This window comes from Hemitrygon akajei, chromosome 21 (genome assembly GCF_048418815.1).
Source record: "Hemitrygon akajei chromosome 21, sHemAka1.3, whole genome shotgun sequence".
NCBI lineage: Eukaryota > Metazoa > Chordata > Chondrichthyes > Myliobatiformes > Dasyatidae > Hemitrygon > Hemitrygon akajei.
Window position 1 is genome coordinate 33,161,651 of NC_133144.1, and position 22,789 is coordinate 33,184,439.

The window sequence follows — 22,789 nt, forward strand, 5'->3', positions numbered from 1 at the left end:
TATTAAGGAAAAACTAACAGAACATTTAAAAAATCATAACCAGGATCTAATAAGACCTATGAATAAAGCAGAACTTGAAAATAACTTGAATTTAAATCACCAGAAAACGGTTAATATAATTCCATGCAAAAGGTTACTATACTAGGTGAGAACTATAATACAGGTATGCCCCACTTTACGAAAGTTCGCTTGATGCCACTTCGCTTTTTTTTCTTTCTCTATCTTTTTTGTTGAGTTTCAAGTAGATAAACATAACAATGATAATGATACAAAGAGATCGGGATTACATTAATAATAGTTAACATATACAGAAACAGGCTTCAAGTAGCATGTGTAATCTAATCCTCCAAATTTCTTAGTAACTAAACATTTTTACAACAGAAAAAAAGTCCCTCTAAACTAAAAAAAAAGAAAATAAAAACAAAACAAAAGCTGGGCTGCCATGTTTCATAGGTTAAAATCATTATTTGCTATTAACTCCGCTCCTCTATACATGAACAAAATGTTATTGAGAAGGATTCAGAAAAGGTCACTTGGCTTTTACAAAAGACCTGCTTTAGTACCTGTTTTCGCTAACCGAAAGAAATCCAAAGAGGATTTTCGCTGTTACGAAAAAAGGCGAAAAGCCAAAATAGCATTCCGCGTTTGTTCTGCAGTGAGCCGTTACAGAAGCAGCGTGCACCCCCAGCAGCGAGAGTGGCGGAAAGTGAAAATAGCGTTCAGCGTTTGTTCTGCAGCGAGCCGTTACAGAGGCAGCGTGCACCCCGAGCAGTGAGAATGGCGGAAAGCGAAAATAGTGTTGTGTTTGTTTTGCTCAGCAAAACAAACACTCAGCATCAAGCCATCATAGCTTTGAACTGCGTGAGATTTTCACCACGATTGACAGTACTGCAATGATTGCAGAAAAGTATGACTTTAATTTTGAAAGGGTACGTAGGTTTAGGGCAGGTTTGCAGGATGTTTTGAGCGCTTACAAAGAACTGTATGATAGAAAAATGTGTGAAGCTTCCAGTGTGCTCACTGTCTTCCTGATTCTGGTAAGTGGAACTACACTGTACATATATTACTTCTACTTTATATAGGCTGTGTATTTAGCATATTCCTGCTTTTACTATACGTTAGTGTTATTTTTAGGTTTTATGTGTTATTTGGTAGGTTATTTTTTGGGTCTGGGAATGGTCAAAAATTTTCCCATATAAATTAATGGTAATTGCTTCTTCACTTTATGCCCTTTCGGCTTATGAAAGGTTTCATAGGAACGCTCTGATTTTGGATAGCGGGGGAAACCTGTATAGTCCTTGGGTGTAATATGGAAAGAGAACTGTTAACCACCATGAAGCAGAGAGTTAATGTTTTGAGTTTCTTGTCGTGCACAAGTGCACATGTGTAGAGGTGCAATGAAAGCTTACTTGGAGCAGCATCGCAGGCACATAACGTCATATAAGCAACATTCACAAGGAAAAGTAACTTTTTATTATCAAGAAAAAGCACAGTTAGAACAAAGTGGTCATCGTGCTGATACTGACATGCATCCTAGGATGTGCTGGGACACGTCATCAGTGACGTAACCTGGGGTCATCAGGTGTTTCAACATCAGACACTGTCGCCCGGGCCAGAGCCAGGATTGATCAGGCCTTGTCTTGTTTCCCAACAGCAATGATCCACAGGGTCACACCTCTTGATCCGTAGCCATTTGGGGGCTTGCTCAGTAGCCTCTGTAATGGTGCTGATGGCTCTTTGCAGCCCCCGTAATGCCACAGAGAGAGTAGGCTCTGCACAGTGAGAGCTCCACACCCCACCTCTATAGGCTCGCATTGTGCCCTCCACCCCTGTCTCTGGTACTGCTCCACAAGCTCCTCGTATCTGGCTTTCTTATGTTCAAATGCCTCCTCAATCTGGTCTTCCCAAGTTACTGTCAGTTCCACCGTGCCCACAACACACAAAAAATGCTGGTGGAACACAGCAGGCCAGGCAGCATCTATAAGGAGAAGCGCTGTTGACGTTTCGGGCCGAGACCCTTTGTCAGGACCCGTGACCACCTGCTTTGAGGTAAACTGTAGTGATTAGGATAAGAAGATTATTCTCAGGTTTTAAGCATTCATTAGTGGGTGCCAAAATAATCATAACTACCTGAAAACTATAGAAACAAAAATTATTTGTGATCTATATTGCAGGCATTTATTTGCAATCTATATTATTACAAGAAGCTCTTTACAATCTATATTATTGAATACTATGAAGGGAGCAAGTGGATTATTGCCAAATTTGTAAACAGTACAAAACTAGTTGGAAAAGCAAGCTTGAAGAGGACAGGGAAACCTCAGCAAAGAATAAAGTTGGCCTTTATTTCAAAGATAATGTAGAATAGAAGCAGGGAAGTTTTTCAACAACTGGGCAGTGAAAAAGTTCAGAGAAGGTCCACTAGGTTGATGTGATGAAGGAGTTGTGTTGCGAGGAACAGTTGAGCAAGTTAGATTGTTGAAAAGGAAGTTTTAAAACCAAAGAGGTTCTGAAAGGGTTTGACAATGGATGTTTCGTCTGGTGCAGGGGTTCCCAACCATTTTAATGCCATGGACCAATTCCATTAAACAAGGGGTCTGTGGACCACAGTTTGAGAAACCCTGCTCGAGTGAGTTCTTTCTTCACAAGGGCTACTGGTCAGACCCCACTTGGAGTACTGTGCTCATTTCTGGTTGCCTCACTACAGGAAGGATGTGGAAACCATAGAAAAGATGCAGAGGAGATTTACAAGGATGTTGCCTGGATTGGGGAGCATGCCTTATGAGAATAGATTGAGTGAACTTGGCCTTTTTTCTTTGGAGCGACGGAGGATGAGAGGTGACCTGATAGGGATGTATAAGATGATGAGAGGCATTGATCATGTGGATAGTCAGAGGCTTTTTCCCAGGGCTGAAATCGCTAGCATGAGAGTGCACAGTTTTAAGGTTCTTGGAAGTAGATACAGAAGAGATGTCAGGGGTAAGTTTTTTTTAATGCAGAGAGTGGTGAGTGCATGGAATGGGCTGCCGGCAACGGTGGTGGAGGCGGATATGATAGGGTCTTTTAAGAGACTCCTGGACAGGTACATGGAGCTTAGAAAAATGGAGGGCTATGGGTAAGCCTAGATAATTTCTTAAGTAAGGACATGTTCAGCACAGCTTTGTAGGTCAAAGGGCCTGTGCTGTAGGTTTTCTATGTTTCTAATTTTTGGAATTCTCTACTCAAGGAGTGGTGGATCGTTGGATGAATTCAAGGCTGAGATGAATTTTTGGCAGAAAGTGGAGTCATGGGAGTTTGGAACCAGAGAGGAACGTGGATCTGTGACTCAAATCAGATAGACTTTGTTCTTACTGACTGGCAGAGCAGGTTAGAAGGGCCAAGGGGCTGACGTGTTCTGCACTTCTCCCACTTGCCCCAGTGTGTGGTTTTGTGTAATAAATATTGATATGTACTTGACAGTGAGCAGAAGGGCATTGCTATGATGCCCAGTCCTCCTTGCATCATGTCCTCTCACTTACACCTTCCACGACGTCACCCAGTAAAGTTCTGGGTTGGCTTTTCTCTGTCCTCTTCTGAGCCTGACCTTCAACTCTGCCAGTGTGATGTCTGTAGAAATCACATTAAGCGCACACTGTTATTCATCAGCCTCTCATTGTCACTCTAAAGGTTCACAACACACAATGTTTGTTCCATCACTCAGCCTGAGAGATCAGTTTGTGAATGAGAAATAAATGTTTGATTGGAAAAGTACAATGAGGTAATTTCCTTCCATCCCCATGTGCTGATTAACTGCTTTGAAATTGCACAGCTGTGCATAAAATATATCAACTTACAGAATCTATTCAGTGTTTGCTGGGGATTTGTAATCGGAAGTAATTTTATCATTGGGTTTTATTGGGCACTCTGAAATTCATGTTGAGATGTAGCGCAGAACAGGCACTTTCAGCCCACCGAATGGCGCAGCCCAGCAACCCACCGATTACCACTGGCCTAATCACAGGACAATTGACTGTGACCAATTAACCTTCTAACCGCTATGTCTTTGGACTGTGGGAGGAAATCCAAGTGCACGCGGGAAGAACGTACAAACGTTCTTACAGAGACCACTGGAATTGAACTCCATCCAAACTCTGCCCCAAACTATAATCACATCGCGCTAACTGCCACACTACTGAAGTCTGAATCTTACCGAAGGAAGGTAATTCCACTTCAAGCAAAGTGGATGTACACTGTTTGTTCAATTTAATCTGTGCCTCTGATTTCTCATGCTTGTGTTAATATCCATGGGAATTATACGAGGGTGAGTATGGAGATCTGACAAAGGAATTTGGATGAGCTCAGGGTTCTGGAGAATGGAAGACGGACAGAAATGCAATTGCATGGTTTTGAGGGAAGGAATATGGGATGGATGAGGACTTCAGCGGAAGATGAGGTTAAGTCTCAATGGACTTGGGGCAGGCTGGCCTTACCAGTGACACAGATGTGTTGTAGTGCTGGAGACACAAGTGAGCAACGCACCAAATATTGGAGTTCTCATGAAAGCTTTCAACCTGAAACATTTCCCTCTATAGATGCTGTCTGATTTGCTAAGTTCCTCCAGCATTTCTGTGTTGCTTGTGTTGTAACGCTACTATTGGGGGTGAGGGTGTAGTTATGGTTGAGCACGTGAGACTGGCCTGGGAGAGATTGAGTGGTTTTGAGAACTGAGCCAGGACAGAATATAATGTATCCGTACCTCCCAGTACTGAGTTGCTGAACCATTTTGCTTATCCAGTTCAAGCTTCATGACAAATCATTTGTGTAAAACCATTTCTTTTCTTCACCAAAGAAAGAAATATTCCACTAAATATCGAGAATACTGCATTTATTCACCATTGAAGATATAGCAGCTTTAAACTTGATCTGTTTCTTCTGTTTAACATTTTAAGAGTATCAGTTTCTATGGGTTAAAATCTAATAAACTGCTGTCAGAAGATTGCATTAGGAGCATAATAAAGGTTCAAATTAGCATACCTACTACCATAATTTGTTCTTGAAGAATTGGAGAAGTCTCCTGGCGCAGCCAGAGGCAATTTGGTGCATTTTTGTCTCTGTTAGCTCATACCAGAGCAATCCCATTACTCCCATTCCTTAACTCTTTCCCCAAGTAATTCCCTCCATTGCCAATACAGTTTTCTCCTTTGGGGAAAAACAGGGTTGCAAGAATATAGTGACTGGTTGTTCAGTTTCTAAAAGTGGTCATTTGCAGAAATGAAGCTGTTTTTTGGATATTGAAAGTCTTTTATCTGGATTAAAGCTGTCTAAAGGTAAGTTTTTGCCTTTTCATTAGGTCACCATACACTTAGTTATTTGTGTTGCTTTGGGGTTGGGAGTTTGGGAGGTGACTGAACTTCACTGACCCTGATGCAGTGCATCAGTCCTTTACTGTTGCTTTGAAAGGCCTACTCAATAAATCCTTCCATTCTACTCCATCCAATAGTCCTGCATATTAGTTTCCTTAGGTTATTGTTGAAACTTCTGCTATTATCCTCTTAGACTGTGCATTCCAGACAACATTTTGCAGAATATAGTATGTTGTACCAGTCGGGATTAGTTAGCAGGATGCATCTGGTGTTCAGTCCCCAGTGACAGCACCAAGCAAGGCAAAGTTGTGTTTAGATTAGAATGGCTAATTTTATTTCTATCTGCAAGGTATTTCGGGCTTGTCTGATGGAATTAGATGAGACCCCAAGATACTGCTCACTACTTTGCTCTCTTTCTGCACTATTGTTAATGATAGTAAGTTCTATGTGTTGCATTGTACTGCTGCCCCAAAAGAGCAAATTTCACATTTGTCAGTGATATTAAACCTGATTCTGAAGTGGCATCAAAAGAAACACTTGAAACAGAAGTCTAAATCCACACTGGAATATCAAATCTGACCTCCCACCTCCAGCAAACATGGTTGTAAAGTGTACTCTTGTGTTCTTCATGCACCGAGGTTGTTTTAAATCTTGCAATAAGAAATTATTTGAATTTTGGATCTGTCTGCTCTGCCAGTTATACCGATCCTAGTGGTGTAGTTGTGGTTTCACTCCTCGTCTTTAGGATCGGTGAGGAGGAGTGATTGTGTCAATTCTGTTTCAGAGTTATTTTGTTCTGCTTTTCCAAATTTACTCTAACCTTCTTTTTGTCTCTTTACTTCCCTAAAGCGGTCTGGGGCAAGTCCCTCGATCAGCATTCAGCATATAGGTGTTTATTGTTTCAGCCTTAAACCCCACAAACACTGAAGTGCTGATTGGCTGGAAGCTGAAGAAGGAGGCAGCAGTAACCCCCTCTGAGTTGTGGGTCTGTTGACAGGCACAACAGCTGTACTGAAGGGAACTAACTCTGAAACTATTCCATAGGTCATGGGAACGAGGACAGGCCTTCAGATCCATTTCCTGCATTTCCATTCGTCTGTTTCTTCACTCCTTTTATTGCTGTTAGATTTTAATTGTTTGGTCATCTTGGCTCATAAATCCATTGGGCACTGTTTTAAATTTCAATTAACTGGTGTACTGAGTGTTTCCGGCATTTTCTATCCCTTTCCTGAAAAAGCAGCCTCAAACTGCTTCATAAGGGGGTGGGGAGCTGGTGTTCCAATAAGAGACGCAGAGCAAATTTGGGGCAAAATGTAGTTAGGGTTGGTTTTGCGTATTGCAGGGATGAGACGTGGTGGGTTTTAATGAGGCTTGTGGAAAACAAGTATGTTGTGTTAAAGAGCTCAAGCACACAGTGTGTGTGGGTGAAAGGTTGTATGTGGGGGTGCTGGATCTGCAGAAGTGGTGTGTGTTACCTGAGATGTAGATTGGGGGGAGGTGAAGCAAGAGAGATTTGAGGCATGCACCAGTGCTGCTTTGGAGATGCACCAAGGTACTCCTGCAGGTGTTCTTGACCCTTTGACTTCACCCATGCTAAGTTCAACGTAAATTTATTATTGAAGCACATGTATGAAGCCATATACAACCCTGAGAATCATTTTCTTGCAGGCATACTCTTTAAATCCAATAACCATAATGGAGTCAATGAAAGACTGCACCAACAGGGCGGACAACCAGTGTGCAAAAGACAACAGAACTGTGCAAAAACAAAAAGTGAGGATAAAAAGAAATAATAATAATCTTTAAAAAAAGCAGTAGCTATTGGGAACATGAGGTGAAGAGTCCGTGAAAGTGAGTCCATATGTTGTGGGAACAATTCAGCAATGGGCCTAGTGAAGTTAAATGAAATGTTCCCTTCTGGTTCGAGAGCCCGAGGGTTGGGGGGGGGGGGGGGTAATAACTGTTCCTGAACCTGGTGATGTGGGCCTTGAGGCTCCTTTATCACCTTCCTGATGGCAGCAGTAACAAGGAAGCATGGCCTGGATGGTGGGTGCCCCTGACAATGGATGCTAAGACACGCTTCAAGTACGGTAGATGTGCTCAATGGTGGGGGAGGGCTTTACCTGTGATGAACTGGGCTATCCACTACTTTTTGTAAGATTTTCCATTCAAGGACAGTGGTGTCTCCATACCAGGCAGTAATGCAGCCAGTCAATGTACTCTCCACCGCACATCCATAGGAGTCTGACAAAGTTTTTGATGTCATGCCGAATCTTTGCAAACTTCTCAGGAGGTAGAGGCACTGCTGTGCTTTCTTCATAATTGCACTTGTGTGTTGGGCCCAGGACAGGTCCTCAGAAATGGTAATACCAAGGAATTTAAAGTTACTGACCCTCTCCACCTCTGATCCCCCAATGAGGACCTCCGATTTCCTCCTCCTCCTCAAGTCAATAATCAGCTGCTTGGTCTTGCTGTTGTTGAGTGGGAGGTTGTTGTTGTGGCACCCTCAGCCAGATTTTCAATCTCCCTCCTTGATGCTGATTCATCAGCACCTTTGATTCAGCCAATGACAGTAGTGTCGTCAGCATAATTAAATATGGCATTGGAGCCACACAGTCATAAGTCTAAAGCGAGTAGACCAGGGGGTTAATCACATAGCTTTCTGCACCTGTGGAGGAGACATCCAACCCGAACTGACTGGGGTCTGCAAAGAGGAAATCGAGGATCCAGTTGCACCAGTTCTGTCCCGGTGCCCAGTGGCTCTGTGTTCTGCAACAGCCAGCAGGCTTCCCACTGTTTCTGAACATCATGCCCATGTGGCCACCTATCTTCATTCCTTTCATCCAGCTCCCTGGAGTCTTGTTGTAGAGTATGTCAATAAGCTGTGACTGTAGGATCCTGCATCCATTCTGTGCTTCTAGAAGTCCAGGGTCAAGGAATCATCCTTGGGATCTACGGTGAATGCAAGCCTGTTCTTTGGACAGTGATGGCCACAGACACGTCCCAAGGCATTGGAGGCAATGGGTAATTTTACTTTTGTAAATGACTGACATTTACTTTGCAATCGTATTCAGGAACTCCACTCCACTCAATGCATTTGGAGATTCAAATAATCTTGCTTTTATTGGGAGAATTTGCTGCTGATTTGGTTTGTCTCTTTTTAAATGATGTGTGAAGAGTGAAGATTGTTCCATTCATTTCCATGAAAGGAGAATGGAATGATTGTTACTCTAGATGTGATGCAATGCAAAAAAACACAAAATATGGAACACAATAATAAAATAATACAAATATAAATTCATAAGATAGCTTATCTGCATACACTGATTATATGTACATAAAGTGACGATAGATACAGGAATGTCTGTACATAGGGTAATTCTGACAGGAAATGATAAAATAGTGGAGGTGTTGATCATCCTTACTACTTTGTGGAAGGTAGCTATTTGTGAGTGTAGTGGTCCTGGTATGGATGCCTCCTGCTTGATGGGAGTAAGACAAGTAGTCTATGAGCAGGGTGGGTGAGATCCTTCACATCACTGGCCTTTTTCCAGCATGTATAATATGTCCTTGATGATGGGTAGTCTGGTGCTGGTAATGTGTCGGATAGTATTGACTACCCATTGTAGGGCCTTCTTGTCTGCTGCCGTGCAGTTTCTGTACCATAAAGTGATGCAGCGTGTCAGGATGTCCTCAACCGCCCGTTTGTAGAAGATCATGAGTCTTGATTTGTATAGTTGAGCTCCCTTCAGCCTCCTCAGAAGTAGAGGTGTTGGTGAGCTTTCTTGATTGTGTAGCATGTGTTCTGGGACCATGAGAGGTTGGGCGGGATGTGCACTCCCAGGAGTTCAAAACTGCTTGCAGGTTCCACTGGTGCAGCACCGATGTAAAGAGGGTATGAGTGGTGCGAGTTCTTTTGAGGTTATAGCCATCTCTTTTGGCATGTTGACTTTGAGGAAGAGGTCATTCGCCTGGCATCAGGCCTCGAGCTCTTCCAGCTACTCTCTGTAGGCCATCTCATAGTTGTCGGTGATGAGACCCACCACTCTTGTGTCGTTGGTGAAGTTGACAATGTGATTGCTGGTGTGTTTGGCCGTGCAGTAGTGTGTGAGCAGAGAGTACAACAGTGGGCTCAGCACACAGCCCTGCAGGGTGGCTTCCATATTGAGGATGATAGGGAGGGAGGAGGGAGGAACAGTTCTACATTTTAACTATCTGAGGTCTGTTGGTTAGTAAATCCAACACCCAACCACATAGTGGTGCATTTAGACCTGAACAGGAGGTTATTCACCAAGGTCTGTGGGACAGTAGTGTGAAATCGAGAAACAGCATTCTCACGTAAGTGTCCTTGTTTTCTAGGTGTTTCAGGGCCAGGTGCATGATGGTTGCTATGGCATCTGTCATAGTGGTTTCTCATGGTAAGCATATTGGTGAGTGTCCAGTGTGACAGGAATGGAGATTTTGATGTGTGCTATTACCAGCCACTCAAAGCACTCCACGATGATTGTCGTCAGCGCACTGGGTGGTAGTTGTTTAGCTCTGAAGGTGTAGAGTTCTTTGGTACTGGGGTAATTGTGGCTGATTTTCAGCAGGTGGAGACAGCAGCTTGTGTGAGTGAAGTTTTGAAGATATCCGTGAAGACGTCAGTGAGTATTCAGCCTGGAATGTTACCTGGCCCAGCAATGTAACAGGGTTTGACTCTTTGCAGAGTCGTTCTCACATCTGCTGCTGTCACCGACCATGGTTGCTCAACAAGAAAGGGGGATGGCTTTTGTGGCTGCTGTTTTGTTGCATGCCTCGAAGTGGGCATAAAAGTTGTCAGGAACGTCGAGGAGGGAGGCGTTACCCGTATAGTTGATGCTGTTTTTCCTTCTGTAGTCAGTAATGCCCATGATGTACAGCCACATATGCCGGGGATCATTATCGGACAGGTGTATACCTGGAACATTTTATACATACCAGCCACCTCATCGTTGCTGTAAGTTGTGTCTCCGTGTATCAATGTACCAACTTAGACACAATAGAGAAATCCAGCAGGACCAGAAACTTCTGTAGAGGGTGAAATTAGTTTAATGTTGTCATGTGCAATGCCGATCATCGTAATTTTAATTTTATTATTGAAGTATGAAGGGGGTTAAAGGGCAGCATTCAAGACGTTAAAGGGCCTCACATTTAAAGGCACAGCTCCCTATTGTGGATCTGCAGAGGTCCAGCTAGTCAGGTAGGAACGAGGAGCCCTCTAGAGGTTATGGAGGTAAGGCAGAGGACAAAGTTGACAGCTAGTGAATAAAGATCTGGTAAGATCTGGAACAATCTGGTTGGTGGCCCAGAAGTAGTTCAGAATCCATTTCCACAGCAAATGTTCAAAGGCTGGTATCCTATTTTGTGGACTTTTATAAATTTGCTTTCAGGAAGTGGGTATCAGTGACACAACTAGCATTTAAGACCATTCTAGTTTCCCTGGAAGCAAATGGCTTGGGGCTTGAGATTCCAGTAAGCTATTTCAGGCAAGGAAGGCAGTTTTCCTTCTTGAACGAGTGATTTTTTTTTTCAGCAGTTAATTTTGTAGATTATAAGATCAATAGCTAGCTATTTAAATTCCAGACTTGAGATTCTACATCTGCCATTTCAGGATTTGAACTCTGGTGTTTGGGCTGTTACCGATCTGGTCATTTAACTACTGCACCACCACCATACTGGAAAGGATGGGTGGGACTTCCCTGTGGCAGTCTCAGGACCATGCTTGCTGGAATTCTGGGATGTTCCTCTTGTGGAGGGGCACCAGGCAGTGTAGGAAAGTTCTTTGCAATTGGAATTCCACAGGGCAGATAAAAACCATCCGAGGATGCTTTTTCCCCCTACCCATGGCTGGGATACCCCACTTTTTTCTTCTCTCTGTTATAGCGTTGCTGGAACTGGGAGCTCCTGGGGTGTAGGGATTGCCTTCTGGATAGTTTCAACTGGCTGACAAAGTGGAGAGCCATCACTTTGTGCGCCACATCTCCTTGGAGAAGGAAAAGGCACCGCGCTTTGTATCAATGGAATTTCAGGTTGCGCCCCTACCTGTATTGATACCCCATGATGCATTGTACTGTGGCACACACTGTGAGCAAGCAGTGAGCGGGGCAGTGCCCTGGGTAAAAAGTTCATCAGTTCACACCCGGCTCCAAATGGAAAGCCAGTAAGCTTATGGAGTTCTGAAATTTGATTGTGGGCTGCCTGTGATACTGATGGAACAGCAGCACAGGATTAGATGTCGAACCATGTGAGACGAGATCTGTTATTGTGTAACTCTCCTCGGTCCCTTTCTGCACCTCCACAGTAGGAACTCTGGCCTTGAGCAGAGCTGTCAAAGTATGAGGTCACCAGCCCTCATTAGGCTAAAAATGAACATGTGCCGTTAAATACTTGAGATACTTCAGATACTTCTGGGACCCAGTTAGATAGGGAGGTTGACGGGACAAGGAACCTAATTAACAGAGCTGGTGGGAGGAGTTGAGGTATTAAAAGCTGAGAGCCATGGGCAGTAACTTCCAAAGTTTCTAATGCGTGTAACTGAAGCAGCAGACACTGCACACTAGAAACCTTGTTTTAAGAGCTAGGAATTGCATTATAAAGTCCGAAGCAGCAAAGAGGAGAGGAAATGCCCCCTTTAACTGAAAAACTGGAACCAAGGTAAAATCAGTCTTTTTCTTGAAATTTTAAATACTTATTTTTGTTTTAAAGAAAAGCTTGAATTGTTCTCTTTAGGCTGTAGATCTCCACGTAGAAAATATGTTTGTAGCCTTTCTGTCTGAAGTGTTTGATTTTACTTTACCCATTCAGTCAAATGTTGAAAATTGTCAATAGTTTAGAAAAGAATTATATGATGTCAGCAAGCCAGGGTTATTATGCAGCTTTTGTAAATTAGTCCGTGTGTCTTGAAGTGTGCATCTAGTGTGCAGGCTAGTCACTGGGCATTTGTGGATGTTGCCCGGTTGGCCATTTTGTGAGCCAGTAGATTAAACAAGGAGTGGCAGTGGCCTGTTTCCTGAATGAGCATCACTGACACCAGTGCACTGTCACCCTGAGCTCAAGCTTCCAAATTTAGCAGACGGATCATATTGGAGGCGTCACGTTGAGGGACAGAGACTTGGTTTACATTCCTTAGGCCTTGTGGAAGCAGTCATTATATCTTTGAAGTATTAAAATAAATATAGCATGACTGTGAAACATTGCAGGAATGTTGGTTGATGTGACTTGTTTACTACTACTTCAGGCTCGCGTGGGTTGCTGGAACAATCCTTTACAATTAAATAGCTTCATTTAAAGCATCAAAATCAACCATCTTCGAATAATTTTGAATCAAACCACATGGAGGTGTGACCAAAATCTTGGCCTTTGAGGAGTGGCTTTAAAGGAAGAAACAGGAGTTCGTTGACCTGTTGCTTAAGAGGCCACATTGGAGGAACATGTGTCTCTGAGGATTGTGTGGTCAGCAGAGTTTATAGAGACAGACATTGTAGGAAGACTTAACATGAGAAACTTATTGGTAATGAGTTGATTTACCTGGAGCCAGTGCAAGTTAACAAGCACAGGCATTCGGAAAGGTGAGAACTAAGGATGAGCCCAAAGATCTCAGGAAGGTCAAGTTCAACTTTATTGTTGACATGAGCGTGCATACACCAAACATAAATGGCATGAAAATTATTAATTTCAAATGGCATTAATTTTTTTTTTGCAGCAGGAGCCCACTACATTACAAACATAAGGTACCATAAAATAACATGTGTACAAACATGTCATTCATTGTCAGTGTCATTCATTATTGCAGTGAATGACCTCCAAGTTGGTGGCTGGGTGATGGGGTGTAGATACAGAAGTAACACTGAAGTTTCGAGCCGTGGATAAGGGTACAAATGTGATCCTCTCTCATCATTCAAGTAACCTCCTAGTGTCCTGGGCCAAGGTTTATCTAGTATCTGATGTCAACTTCCCATCATCAGATGGCTGTGGGGGATGTATTCTGTATAAACCAGTCACCAGATTTTCCAGATCATTTCACGAATGTAGAAAATAGAACAGAACAGGCCATTCAGCCCACAATATTGTGCAAAAAAAAAAGCAAATCAAAAACACCCCAATGCTAATTCCTCCTATTTACACCATGTCCATATCCCTCCATCTTCCTTACATCCGTGTGCCTATCCACATGTCTCTTAAAATCCTCTAATGCATTTGCCTCTGCCACCATACCAGGCATCCACGACTCTGAGTTTTAAAAAAAACTTACCCCTCACATCCCCCTTGAAACTACCCCCTCTCACCTTCATTTCAACCCTAGGAAACAGATACTCTCTTTTCACTCTATTTTTGCCTCTCATCTTATAAAGCTCCATCAGATCACCCTTCAGCCTCTGCTGCCTCAGAAAGCCTCACTGGCTACAGAAGTCTTGCAGCCCAGAGCTTGTGTAAAGTCCAAGAGGAAGATACCTTTGGAAATGACTGGGTGCTCAAACTCACCACTTGGCTTAGAGCTGAGGGCTGTTTTCCATTGGATCTGGTGACCTGCTCGTACTCCCCTGAGTCTGGATGTCAGAGGTTACCCACGGTTGTGGTGAGAGCTGTTGGCACTGAGTTAATCTTGGGAACTGGTGCAAAACAGGGAGGTGGACGTATGGAAGTGCCCACAAAGATGCATTTGTAAACACAAGAAATGCTTGCAAACGCCAGCAATCCAAAGCAGCACACACAAAATGCTGGAGGTTCTCAGCTGGTCAGGCAGCGTCTATGGAGATGAAGCAACCGTTCAAGCCAAGGCCCTTCTTCAGGACAAATAATTAGTACCTTACCCTGATGTCAGGGAGAGGTGCTGGTCATGAAGGCTAATAAACTAGGTTCTGCTAAAAGGTAAGGGATTTGCCTTGTTTAGTCTTTGGAAATGAGTTTTTATGTGGAATGTGTGGGCTGCAAATCAGCAGGCTACAGATCAGTTATCTAGGATTTATTCCTCTGAGAGCATGAAGTTCACTGGGAGTAATAACTCAAGTTCTTGTTTTCATTCTGTGGGAATGGTATGTGCCGATTCCAGATCCTGATAACTGTGCAGAGGCCAAGTAAGTTATTTCTGCGTGTTCAGATTTCACCCCTTGCCCTCACAGTGTGGAGATGCTCCAGTCAATTTTAGGAAGTGATTGTTGCTCTTGACAAACCATTTACTGCCACTGCAGCCGCCTCCTTTTCATGGTGAAGTCATGGGACCTGGGCTACGATAAGTTGGTGGGAATGGGAGAAAATCGTGGACGTGGAAAGATGGGCTTGAGGCTATAGGAAGGAACGGAATCTTCTCATCAACTGTCATGCTCCATCAAAGTTTGAATGTATTAGTTTAGTTACTTGGCAAGTAGAGTGAAGTGTGATTAATTTGAGGTGGTTCTGATACTGTCCAGTGATATCAAGATTGTCTGCCATTCACAAGGGCCACCTTCAGTTTTAGCTACCTGTTCCTGGAGGTGACCATCAAAGCTGTGTGAAGTTAGATCTCAAACTAAGGAAACGGGATCCAGGGTCAACTGCTAGGTTTCTGTCCGTACCATTCTATTTGTATTTGGGACTGCTTTTATGTTGCTGGCTCTCTTTGCACACCATCTAGTTTCCTGGTTTCTCCAGAAGGAAGGAGGATGTCTCAGTGGAGAGCTGATGGTTGAAGGAGTTAAGGTCTTGGTGGGAGCACTGTTTAATGTACAGCACTGACATGGAGTTTTCCTTGCCTTGCTTTGTCCAAGTGTTAAATAAGACATAATTTTAATTCCTATTTAAGAATCATAATCAAGAGGATACTTGGCTTTCTTTTTCTGTTGGTCCCTAGGTAGTTAACAATTTCTCCCCCTCCTACTTTGCTACAGTACTCCCTGGCTAAAAGGCTGAAAATGTTGATAACATGCACCATCATTCCACAAAATCCTTGCAGTCTTGAAGTATCTCAAGTGACTTGGTGCTGTGGTGCACAAAGCCAACTTATCTACATTCCTCACAGAATCCTTTATTTGTTCATCCAGTTTCAATGTGTGGCTACTTTTCCACACCTTTTAAGGAGATGTCAGGAGCTGTGTGATGCATTGGAAAAGATGACTCTCCAGCAACAGCACTGGAGGCTCATTATAACTTCAATTCAACTGCAATTAAAAAAAACTCTCTTGCTCAATATGGGGAGTTATAGAGTACAGTTTCAACACCCTCACTGGTCCCATATAAATTAATCCTCTGGGGGAAGACCCACCGGAGGACGTTTCCTCCATTCCCTGACCCTCAGTGGGAGGCAGTCAAATGCACACCAACCCTGATTGGGGAGTGACTCCTATGCTCTTTGACCCTTACTGGGGGACGGGTCCCACAAGTCTCGACCCTCACTCGTGGCAGGTCTCGTACACACTGACTTTCACTGGGCGACAGGCCAGCCCCCACACACCCTCACTGAGGGGCAGGTCTCATGCTCACTGACCTTCACCGAGGGAAGGGTCCCACACTTACTGACCCTCACCAGGGGATGGTCCAGCCCCCACACACCCTCACTGAGGGGCAGGTCTCATGCTCACTGACCTTCACCGAGGGAAGGGTCCCACACTTACTGACCCTCACCAGGGGATGGGCCAGCCCCCACACACCCTCACTGAGGGGCAGGTCTCATGCTCACTGACCTTCACCGAGGGAAGGGTCCCACACTTACTGACCCTCACCAGGGGATGGTCCAGCCCGCACATTAACCCTCACTGGGGACGGTCCAACACACACTCTGACCCTCACTGGAGGCATGACCCACAAATACTGACCCTCACAGTGATGATATGTCCCAGAAACACACCAACTCTCACTTTGAGACATGTCCCATGCATACTGATATGCTCCAGGGTCAGGTGTCCCCTCCTGTCTCCTCGCCACCCCCCTCCCCTCTCCTCCACCCCTCTCCCATCTCCTTGCTCCCCTCTCCTCGCCCCCCCTCCTCACCCCTGTCTCCTCACAACCCCTCTTCTCTTCGACCCTCCCTCCTTGCTCCCCTTCCACTCTCCTTGCCTGCTCGCTCCCCCTCTACTCACCCCTTTTGGCTTCCCCTCTCCCTTCCCTTCCCCTCTCTCTCCACCCCTCCCCTCCCTTCCCCTCTCTCTCCACCCCTCCCCTCCCTTCCCCTCTCCACCTCCTCCCCTCCCCACCCCTCCCTCTCACCCTCCACCCCCCCTTGCCCTTCACCTCATACTCACATGCACAAACCCTCACCGGGGTCAGGTCCTACACATGCACCCATGCATTCACACTCCCTCGTCAGAACAGGTTGTGTTTGCACACGCACACTGGCCCTCTCTTGGAGTGTATTTCCACACGAGTTGATGTGTGTTGCATGTGTCTGTGTTCGCTGTCACTCTTGTGTTGAGGGCTGAACTGTGCTCCTGTGTGGAAGCTTACTGCCACATCGGACCACAATGGAGCCTTTGGAATTTGGGCAAACTGTTGAACTGGGTCCTGCGAGCTCCTTTGACTTTGTCAGATCCTCCATGTCACAGCATTCCAAAGACTGTGAAGGACGAGACGTCTCCTCCGTATTTAACCCTATACGGATATAATTTAAAGCAGATGATTTTGTGAGGATCAGTTTGCTATGTGCAGTTCTGCACTGCTTTTTGACAAGTTCCCCTGTTGTACTTGGAGGTGCACGTTTCAATCAGGATGCCACTTTGCACGGAATGTTCTCAGGGCTTCTGTCAGGGTAAACAGAGCTGGCGGGTTCTGAGTGACTGTATCCTCAGGAAACTGCCAAAACCATTTGGTAAAGGATCCCTCATTGCTAGAACTCTCTAGCAAGACCCTCCTTGGCTGGTGGTGAGGTGGGTGCATTCTGTCGGGGCCTGAACGCACAGCCGGTGTCTGAGTCCCTCTGTGTAATTCTGACCTGAGGCTGTAGTGCGAGTGAGACCACTGTGCATCGCCTTCTGAAATGTGCATTTGCCAGGAGGATTGGAAGGAAACGGAGGGGGCGGGGGTGTGTGTGTGTGCCCTTTCCCGCAGCTGCTAAATGCACCATTGCTCAGTTGGGCTGCTCCACCCCGAGGCAGACACTGGCTGCTGTTAGAAGAAGACCTGCTCGGTGAAGGCTGCTCTCTAGCCCACCCAAGAGCTGGCTGTGACTGAATTACGAAGTTACAGTGTGGAAGGAGGCCCAGGTTCAGTCCAGTTCGCACTGGCTGTGTGCAAAAATGCTCCATCTAAACCACTGCCCCACAGCCCTGCGAATCCTGTCCTTATTCCTGGCTGCACAGGACGAGAACTGGATCACAGTGTTGAGATGCAAGGTAAGAATGGAAGAGCAGTTTTAAAGAGCCAAATGGCTTCCTCAAGCTCTCCTTTGAGCATGACAATTGAATCTTCATTGGCTTCTCCCGGTAGTGAGTTCAAGGCTCCAAATGTATATCAAAATGTTGTTGAATCACACTTGGTTCTAGTCAGTTACCTGCAAGCTTCATTCCCTGCTTCTTGGCCCCTCTGCCAGTGGGAATGGTTTTCCTCTCCATTCATGGACACATAGAAGAAGGTTCATGGTGAAGCTTGGGACTGTGGACAGCTAAAGAGTTGAGGGTTCTGAGTGCAGAATTCGCTAAAGGCCAGTGACTTTAAAACCTGCAACTGGTGCCTTGCCCCTTGAAGGAGAGCGGGATCGAGTCATTTGTGTCCAGGCTGCACCAGTATCACTTCACTCTGTCCAAGCCAGTGTTTCAGGAAGGAAGGTCTTCCCTGGTGAAGTGCAAGTTCATCTTTAAAGCCACAGAATAACTTTTGCTGGAGAAAGACCTAATTGAAGTGCTTACCCAATTCAACTCTGTGGATTACATTAGAGTAGTGATTTTCTCCTGTGGGGAAGGTCAGAGAATTAGTGCGAAAACATCAAGCAGGCCAAGTAGTGAGGTCTGTATTTCCACAGCCAGGTCGAGCAGGGCCACATTAGGAATCAACTCCTCACACAAGAACCGTGATGACCTCGAGCCCTACCCCCTGGAAAGCCACAGATTCTGGGTATTAATTGAAAATATCCACAGTGGTAGAGCTGGCTTAGTTTTTGGCTGAAGGCAGCAGTGGATCTGGATCAAGGACTGGGAAGCAGTGACAGCCCAGATGAAAGGGGAACAAACCTGAGGTCTAATTGAACTCCTCCTCTCTCTGCTGGGAGGCCTAACCTTTCACCTAGTGCAGGGCCTCATTGAGTTGCTCATTCTGGCCTTTGTGGACTCTCCACATTGTTAAAAAGACTCGCAGCTGGACCAGAAGACTGTAGCCTCCAGAGATATTAAAATCAATTGGACTTGTTTGGTTTTAGAATGTTGTCCCATTTAGGGTAAGCCTGTGTTTGACACCTCAGTATATTATACAGAAGACAGGCAGTATGGAAAAAGCTCCACACTTTGGCCTGGGATAAAACATTAGATCTGATTTCATGTTTGGAGCTGTCGCCCCGGCTCTCGATGTACACCCAAGAGCTCTCTTTTAAATGGATCCAGAATTTTATTGAGTTGTGCTTCTGCCAATGGTGCTACTGCATATTCTGCATAATTGCAATATTTGTTGGTTGAATAGAATCTTAGCATATTAGGATTTTTCAGTATCGAGAGAGACAATTCCCTTGAATAATGATCCTCCTTATCCCCTTCCCTGTGCCTCCGCTGACTCCCTTTTCAAATACCCAAGAGTGCATCTCTACTCCCCTCTCAGTGTATGGACAGGCACTTGGTAAGTTTGTGCTCTTGTGGTATTACCTTGACTCTAACGATGTCTGCCGTCTTCAAATCAAAGATCTTTAGGTTGAAATCGCAGTAACTAGTAAACCTTTAAATGCAGTTAATTACAGAGGAGTTGTGTTCCTAGAAATCTGTCTGTGTGGCAATTTTCTGTAATAAACCCTGGGCGAAAAAGAACAAAACATGTTATTGTTCTGTATTGTAGGTTTATTTTTTTTCAGATTAGAATGGATTTTTATTCTGTATCTTAAATTTCCATTATCCATTCTGCCTTAGTGTGTTGGGACAATGTACTGAGGAAGTAGAAGGGGATAAAATACAAATCTTGTGAGTGTGTGAGTGTCTGTGTATCTGTAAGTAAAACTTGTGGCATATTTAGAAATGGGTGCAAGCCTCTAAGAATTGTACCTCATGTCTAGCTGTTTGGCTAACATTGTAATATTATTTGGGAGTAATAATTCTAGTGACAGTCTGTCTCTGAAAGGGAATTGCCTCTATGTACAAAGTATATTAATAGACATACAGAGCAGAAACTCTTGCTTTATCCTGTGTATGCTCTGTTAGAAATAAGTAAGTAACTTGGTTCAAATTACCACCTAACCTCCAGCATCTTAGTTGAGTGAATGAGAGAGGGGTACTTAGCTTGGGCAAGGAATATCTTCTTGGAGAGTGGGAAGTTCTGCAGTATTTTGCCTCTTGTGTTAAATCGGATGAACCAGTCCTTTGTTGGGTTTACTAAAGCTCTGCTTGCAGAATAGCTGCGACATTTCCCCGTATTAGAGCTGTACCTAACAACGTATCTGACTAAGAAACACAAAATGCTGGAGGAACTCAACAGATTAAAATGCTGCTGAGCTCCTCCAGCATTTTGGATTTGTTGCTGTGGATTTACGGCATCTGCAGAACCTCTTGTGTTCAATATTTCTGACTCCTTGATTTTGTGCAATGGCTGTGAAAGGGTTAAGAGACTTGCATTTGAATGTACCGATGAGTCCCAGCATTATTAAGCCACACGGGAGTGGGGTTGGGGGGTGGTGCTCCTGCCAGTCTCTGTGGCTTCAAATGTCTCTGCAAAGATTGCAAACGGATTGGTTTTGATCGTCATTACTTTCTTTGTATTACAGGGACGAGAGTCTTGAAGTTCAGAAGACAAATTCAACTATCACCATGAGTTCAGGTATGAGAACAGCTCAGAATTAATCTAGATAATTGCCCTCATCCTTTTGATGTGATTATGAAAGGCTTCGCGAGTGCCACAGGATATTGAATTTAGGAGGGCCGCACGGTCAAACTCCAGACCATCTTAATTCATTGGTAAGCTGGTTTATGATTGTCGCATGTTCTGAGCTACAGAGATAAACTTCGATTTGTGTGCTATCCACACAGATCGTTTCATCAGATCAGTGCACTGAGGTAGCACAAGGGAAAACAAAGTGTGGTTACGGTTCTAGAGAAAGTGCAGTGAAGGCAGGCAACAGGCTTACAAGGCTTCTTACAAGTTAGATGGGGAGGTCCAGAATCCATCTCATTATACCAGGAGACTGTTCGACAGTGTTATAAGACTGATTAGAAGCCATCCTTGAGCCTAGTAGCTTGTGCTTTCGGTTTCTGTATTTAACTTGAGACTGCACTGGGTTCCATACTGTAGTGATGTATAAAGAACAGTGGAGAGTATTATACAACAGCAACACTCGCTTAGTAATAGTGAATTCCATTACAACCGGACAATAGGTTACCTCCCATTAGGGAGAGTTAGCCTGTCTTTGTGATGGAGATGGGAGCTTGACTACAGGCTGCTGATGTAAACCTGGATGACCATAAGATATAGGAACAGAATTGAGCCATTCGGTCCATCATTTGCTCACTATTTCATTATGGCTGATCATTTCCCTCTCAGCCCCAGTCTCCTGCCTTCTCGCCGTATCTCTTCATACCCTGATTGATCAAGAATCTATCAACCTCTGCCTTAAATATAGGTAGATACTTTATTGATCCCAAAGGAAATTACAGTGTCACAATAGCACGACAAGTGCGCAAATATACAAATATTAGACAAGAAGTAAGAAGAATAAAAAAATAAGTTACCTCAAACAGTCTAACAGGAAAAGTGTTGTAAGTGAGGAAACTGATTCGGTAGGTCTCAAAGGCAAGGACTCTGGACACAGTCTTGGTAGTAAAGGATTTTATTTACAGAAGGCAAACATGGGAAAATGGCAACAGAAGCAGCACGTGCCCAATTTACAGCAGTCGTGGGAAAAGTCAGATCAGCAATAAAACACACGCAGACAATTAATAACGAACATGGGAAAATCGCGTGGGAACAAAGTGTGCGCGCACACCCCCCCCCCCCCAAAGTAAAAGTCAATACGATACCCACCACCCCCTGACTCAGTACAGGCACGGCTCTGTGCTATTAGAGACGATAATCAACACTCCCAACCCTACTCAATGCACAGCTCACCAACAATTTCTCCAGCACCCTTCCACAGTTCTCAGCCTGGAGTGAAACAGGGTGTTCCCTCGGAGGTGGCAAAGAGAGAGCCCAGCACACATGGCACCCTTTTAGTGCAGGAGGGCTGGAGGGTCCAGCCTAGGTAATTCACAGGGGGGCCAATGGCTCGGTGCCAGCAGAGTTAAGCTGATTACAAAGGCCAATTGCCCGAGGCCAAATACAAGGCTAATTAAAGGGGCCCAATGGTGAGGTGTGCATTGATGGGCGAGGAGGGGTCAAACCTTGATTGGCAGGTGGCGTGCCTTTCGACCAGGTAGTGGGCAGTGCTGTCACTGTCCAATACAGAAGGGGTCATTACTTCCCTGGCTATAGGTTGACTCATATAGAGCCTAATGGCCGAGGGTAAGAATGACCTCGTATAGCGCTCTTTGGAGCAATGCATTAGTCTTAATCTATTACTAAAAGTGCTCCCCTGTGCAGCCAAGGTGGCATGCCGAGGGTGAGAAACATTGTCCAGAACTGTCAGGGTTTTCTGTGGGGTCCTTTGTTCTACCACAGCCTCCAGTGTGTCCAGTTTGACTCGTGTAACAGAGCCAGCCTTCCTAAACAGTTTTCTGAGCCTTTTGGCATTACCTGTGTTGATGCCATTGCCCCAGTATATCACTGCATAAAAGATTGTACTAGTGACAGCAGACTAGTAGAACATGTGAAGGATCTGCCTGCATACCCCAAAGGACCTCGGTCTCCTCAGGAAGTAGAGGTGACTCTGGCCCTTCTTCAACACATCATGTGTGCTGGTGCTGCACTCAAGTCTGTCAGCCAGGTGCATCCCCAGGTACTTCTAAGTCCTCACCACATTCACCTCCTCACCATCAGTAGTAACAGGGATCAGTGCAGGCTGAGTTTTCCAAAAGTCCATCACCATCTCCTTTGTCTTACTGATGTTGAGCCGCAGATGATTCAGCTTGCACCATTTGACAAAGTCCACCACCAGGGTCCTGCGTTGATCTTCCCGTCCTCCCTTTATACACCTAACTATTGCTGAGTCATCAGAGAATTTCTGCAGTTGACATGACTCAGTATCACGGTAAAATGGAAAGCCCAATGACTTGTCCTCCACAGCCATTGCTGGCAATGAATTCCACAGATTCAGCACTCTCTGGCTATAGAAATCCCTCCTCATCTCTCTCCAAACTGGGCATCTCTTTATTTTGAGGCTGTGTCCTCTGGTCTTAGAT

General features: G+C 44.7%; 1 protein-coding gene across 50 annotated transcripts in view; it reads left to right on the forward strand.

Annotated features, from left to right (window-relative positions):
• Positions 1-22,789, forward strand: part of LOC140714198 (sorbin and SH3 domain-containing protein 1-like) — a 394,119-nt gene that overhangs the window by 270,569 nt on the left and 100,761 nt on the right. For 46 of the 50 annotated variants that reach the window (XM_073025130.1, XM_073025154.1, XM_073025132.1 and 43 more), the window contains one exon: positions 20,224-20,276. In XM_073025130.1, the coding sequence (XP_072881231.1) occupies positions 20,267-20,276 (10 nt within the window). In that variant the 5' untranslated portion in view covers positions 20,224-20,266. Of the gene's footprint in view, positions 1-11,867; positions 12,018-19,045; positions 19,092-20,223; positions 20,277-22,789 lie in introns of those variants that run through there. The other 4 variants (XM_073025121.1, XM_073025122.1, XM_073025147.1 and 1 more) reach the window with 2 other exon arrangements.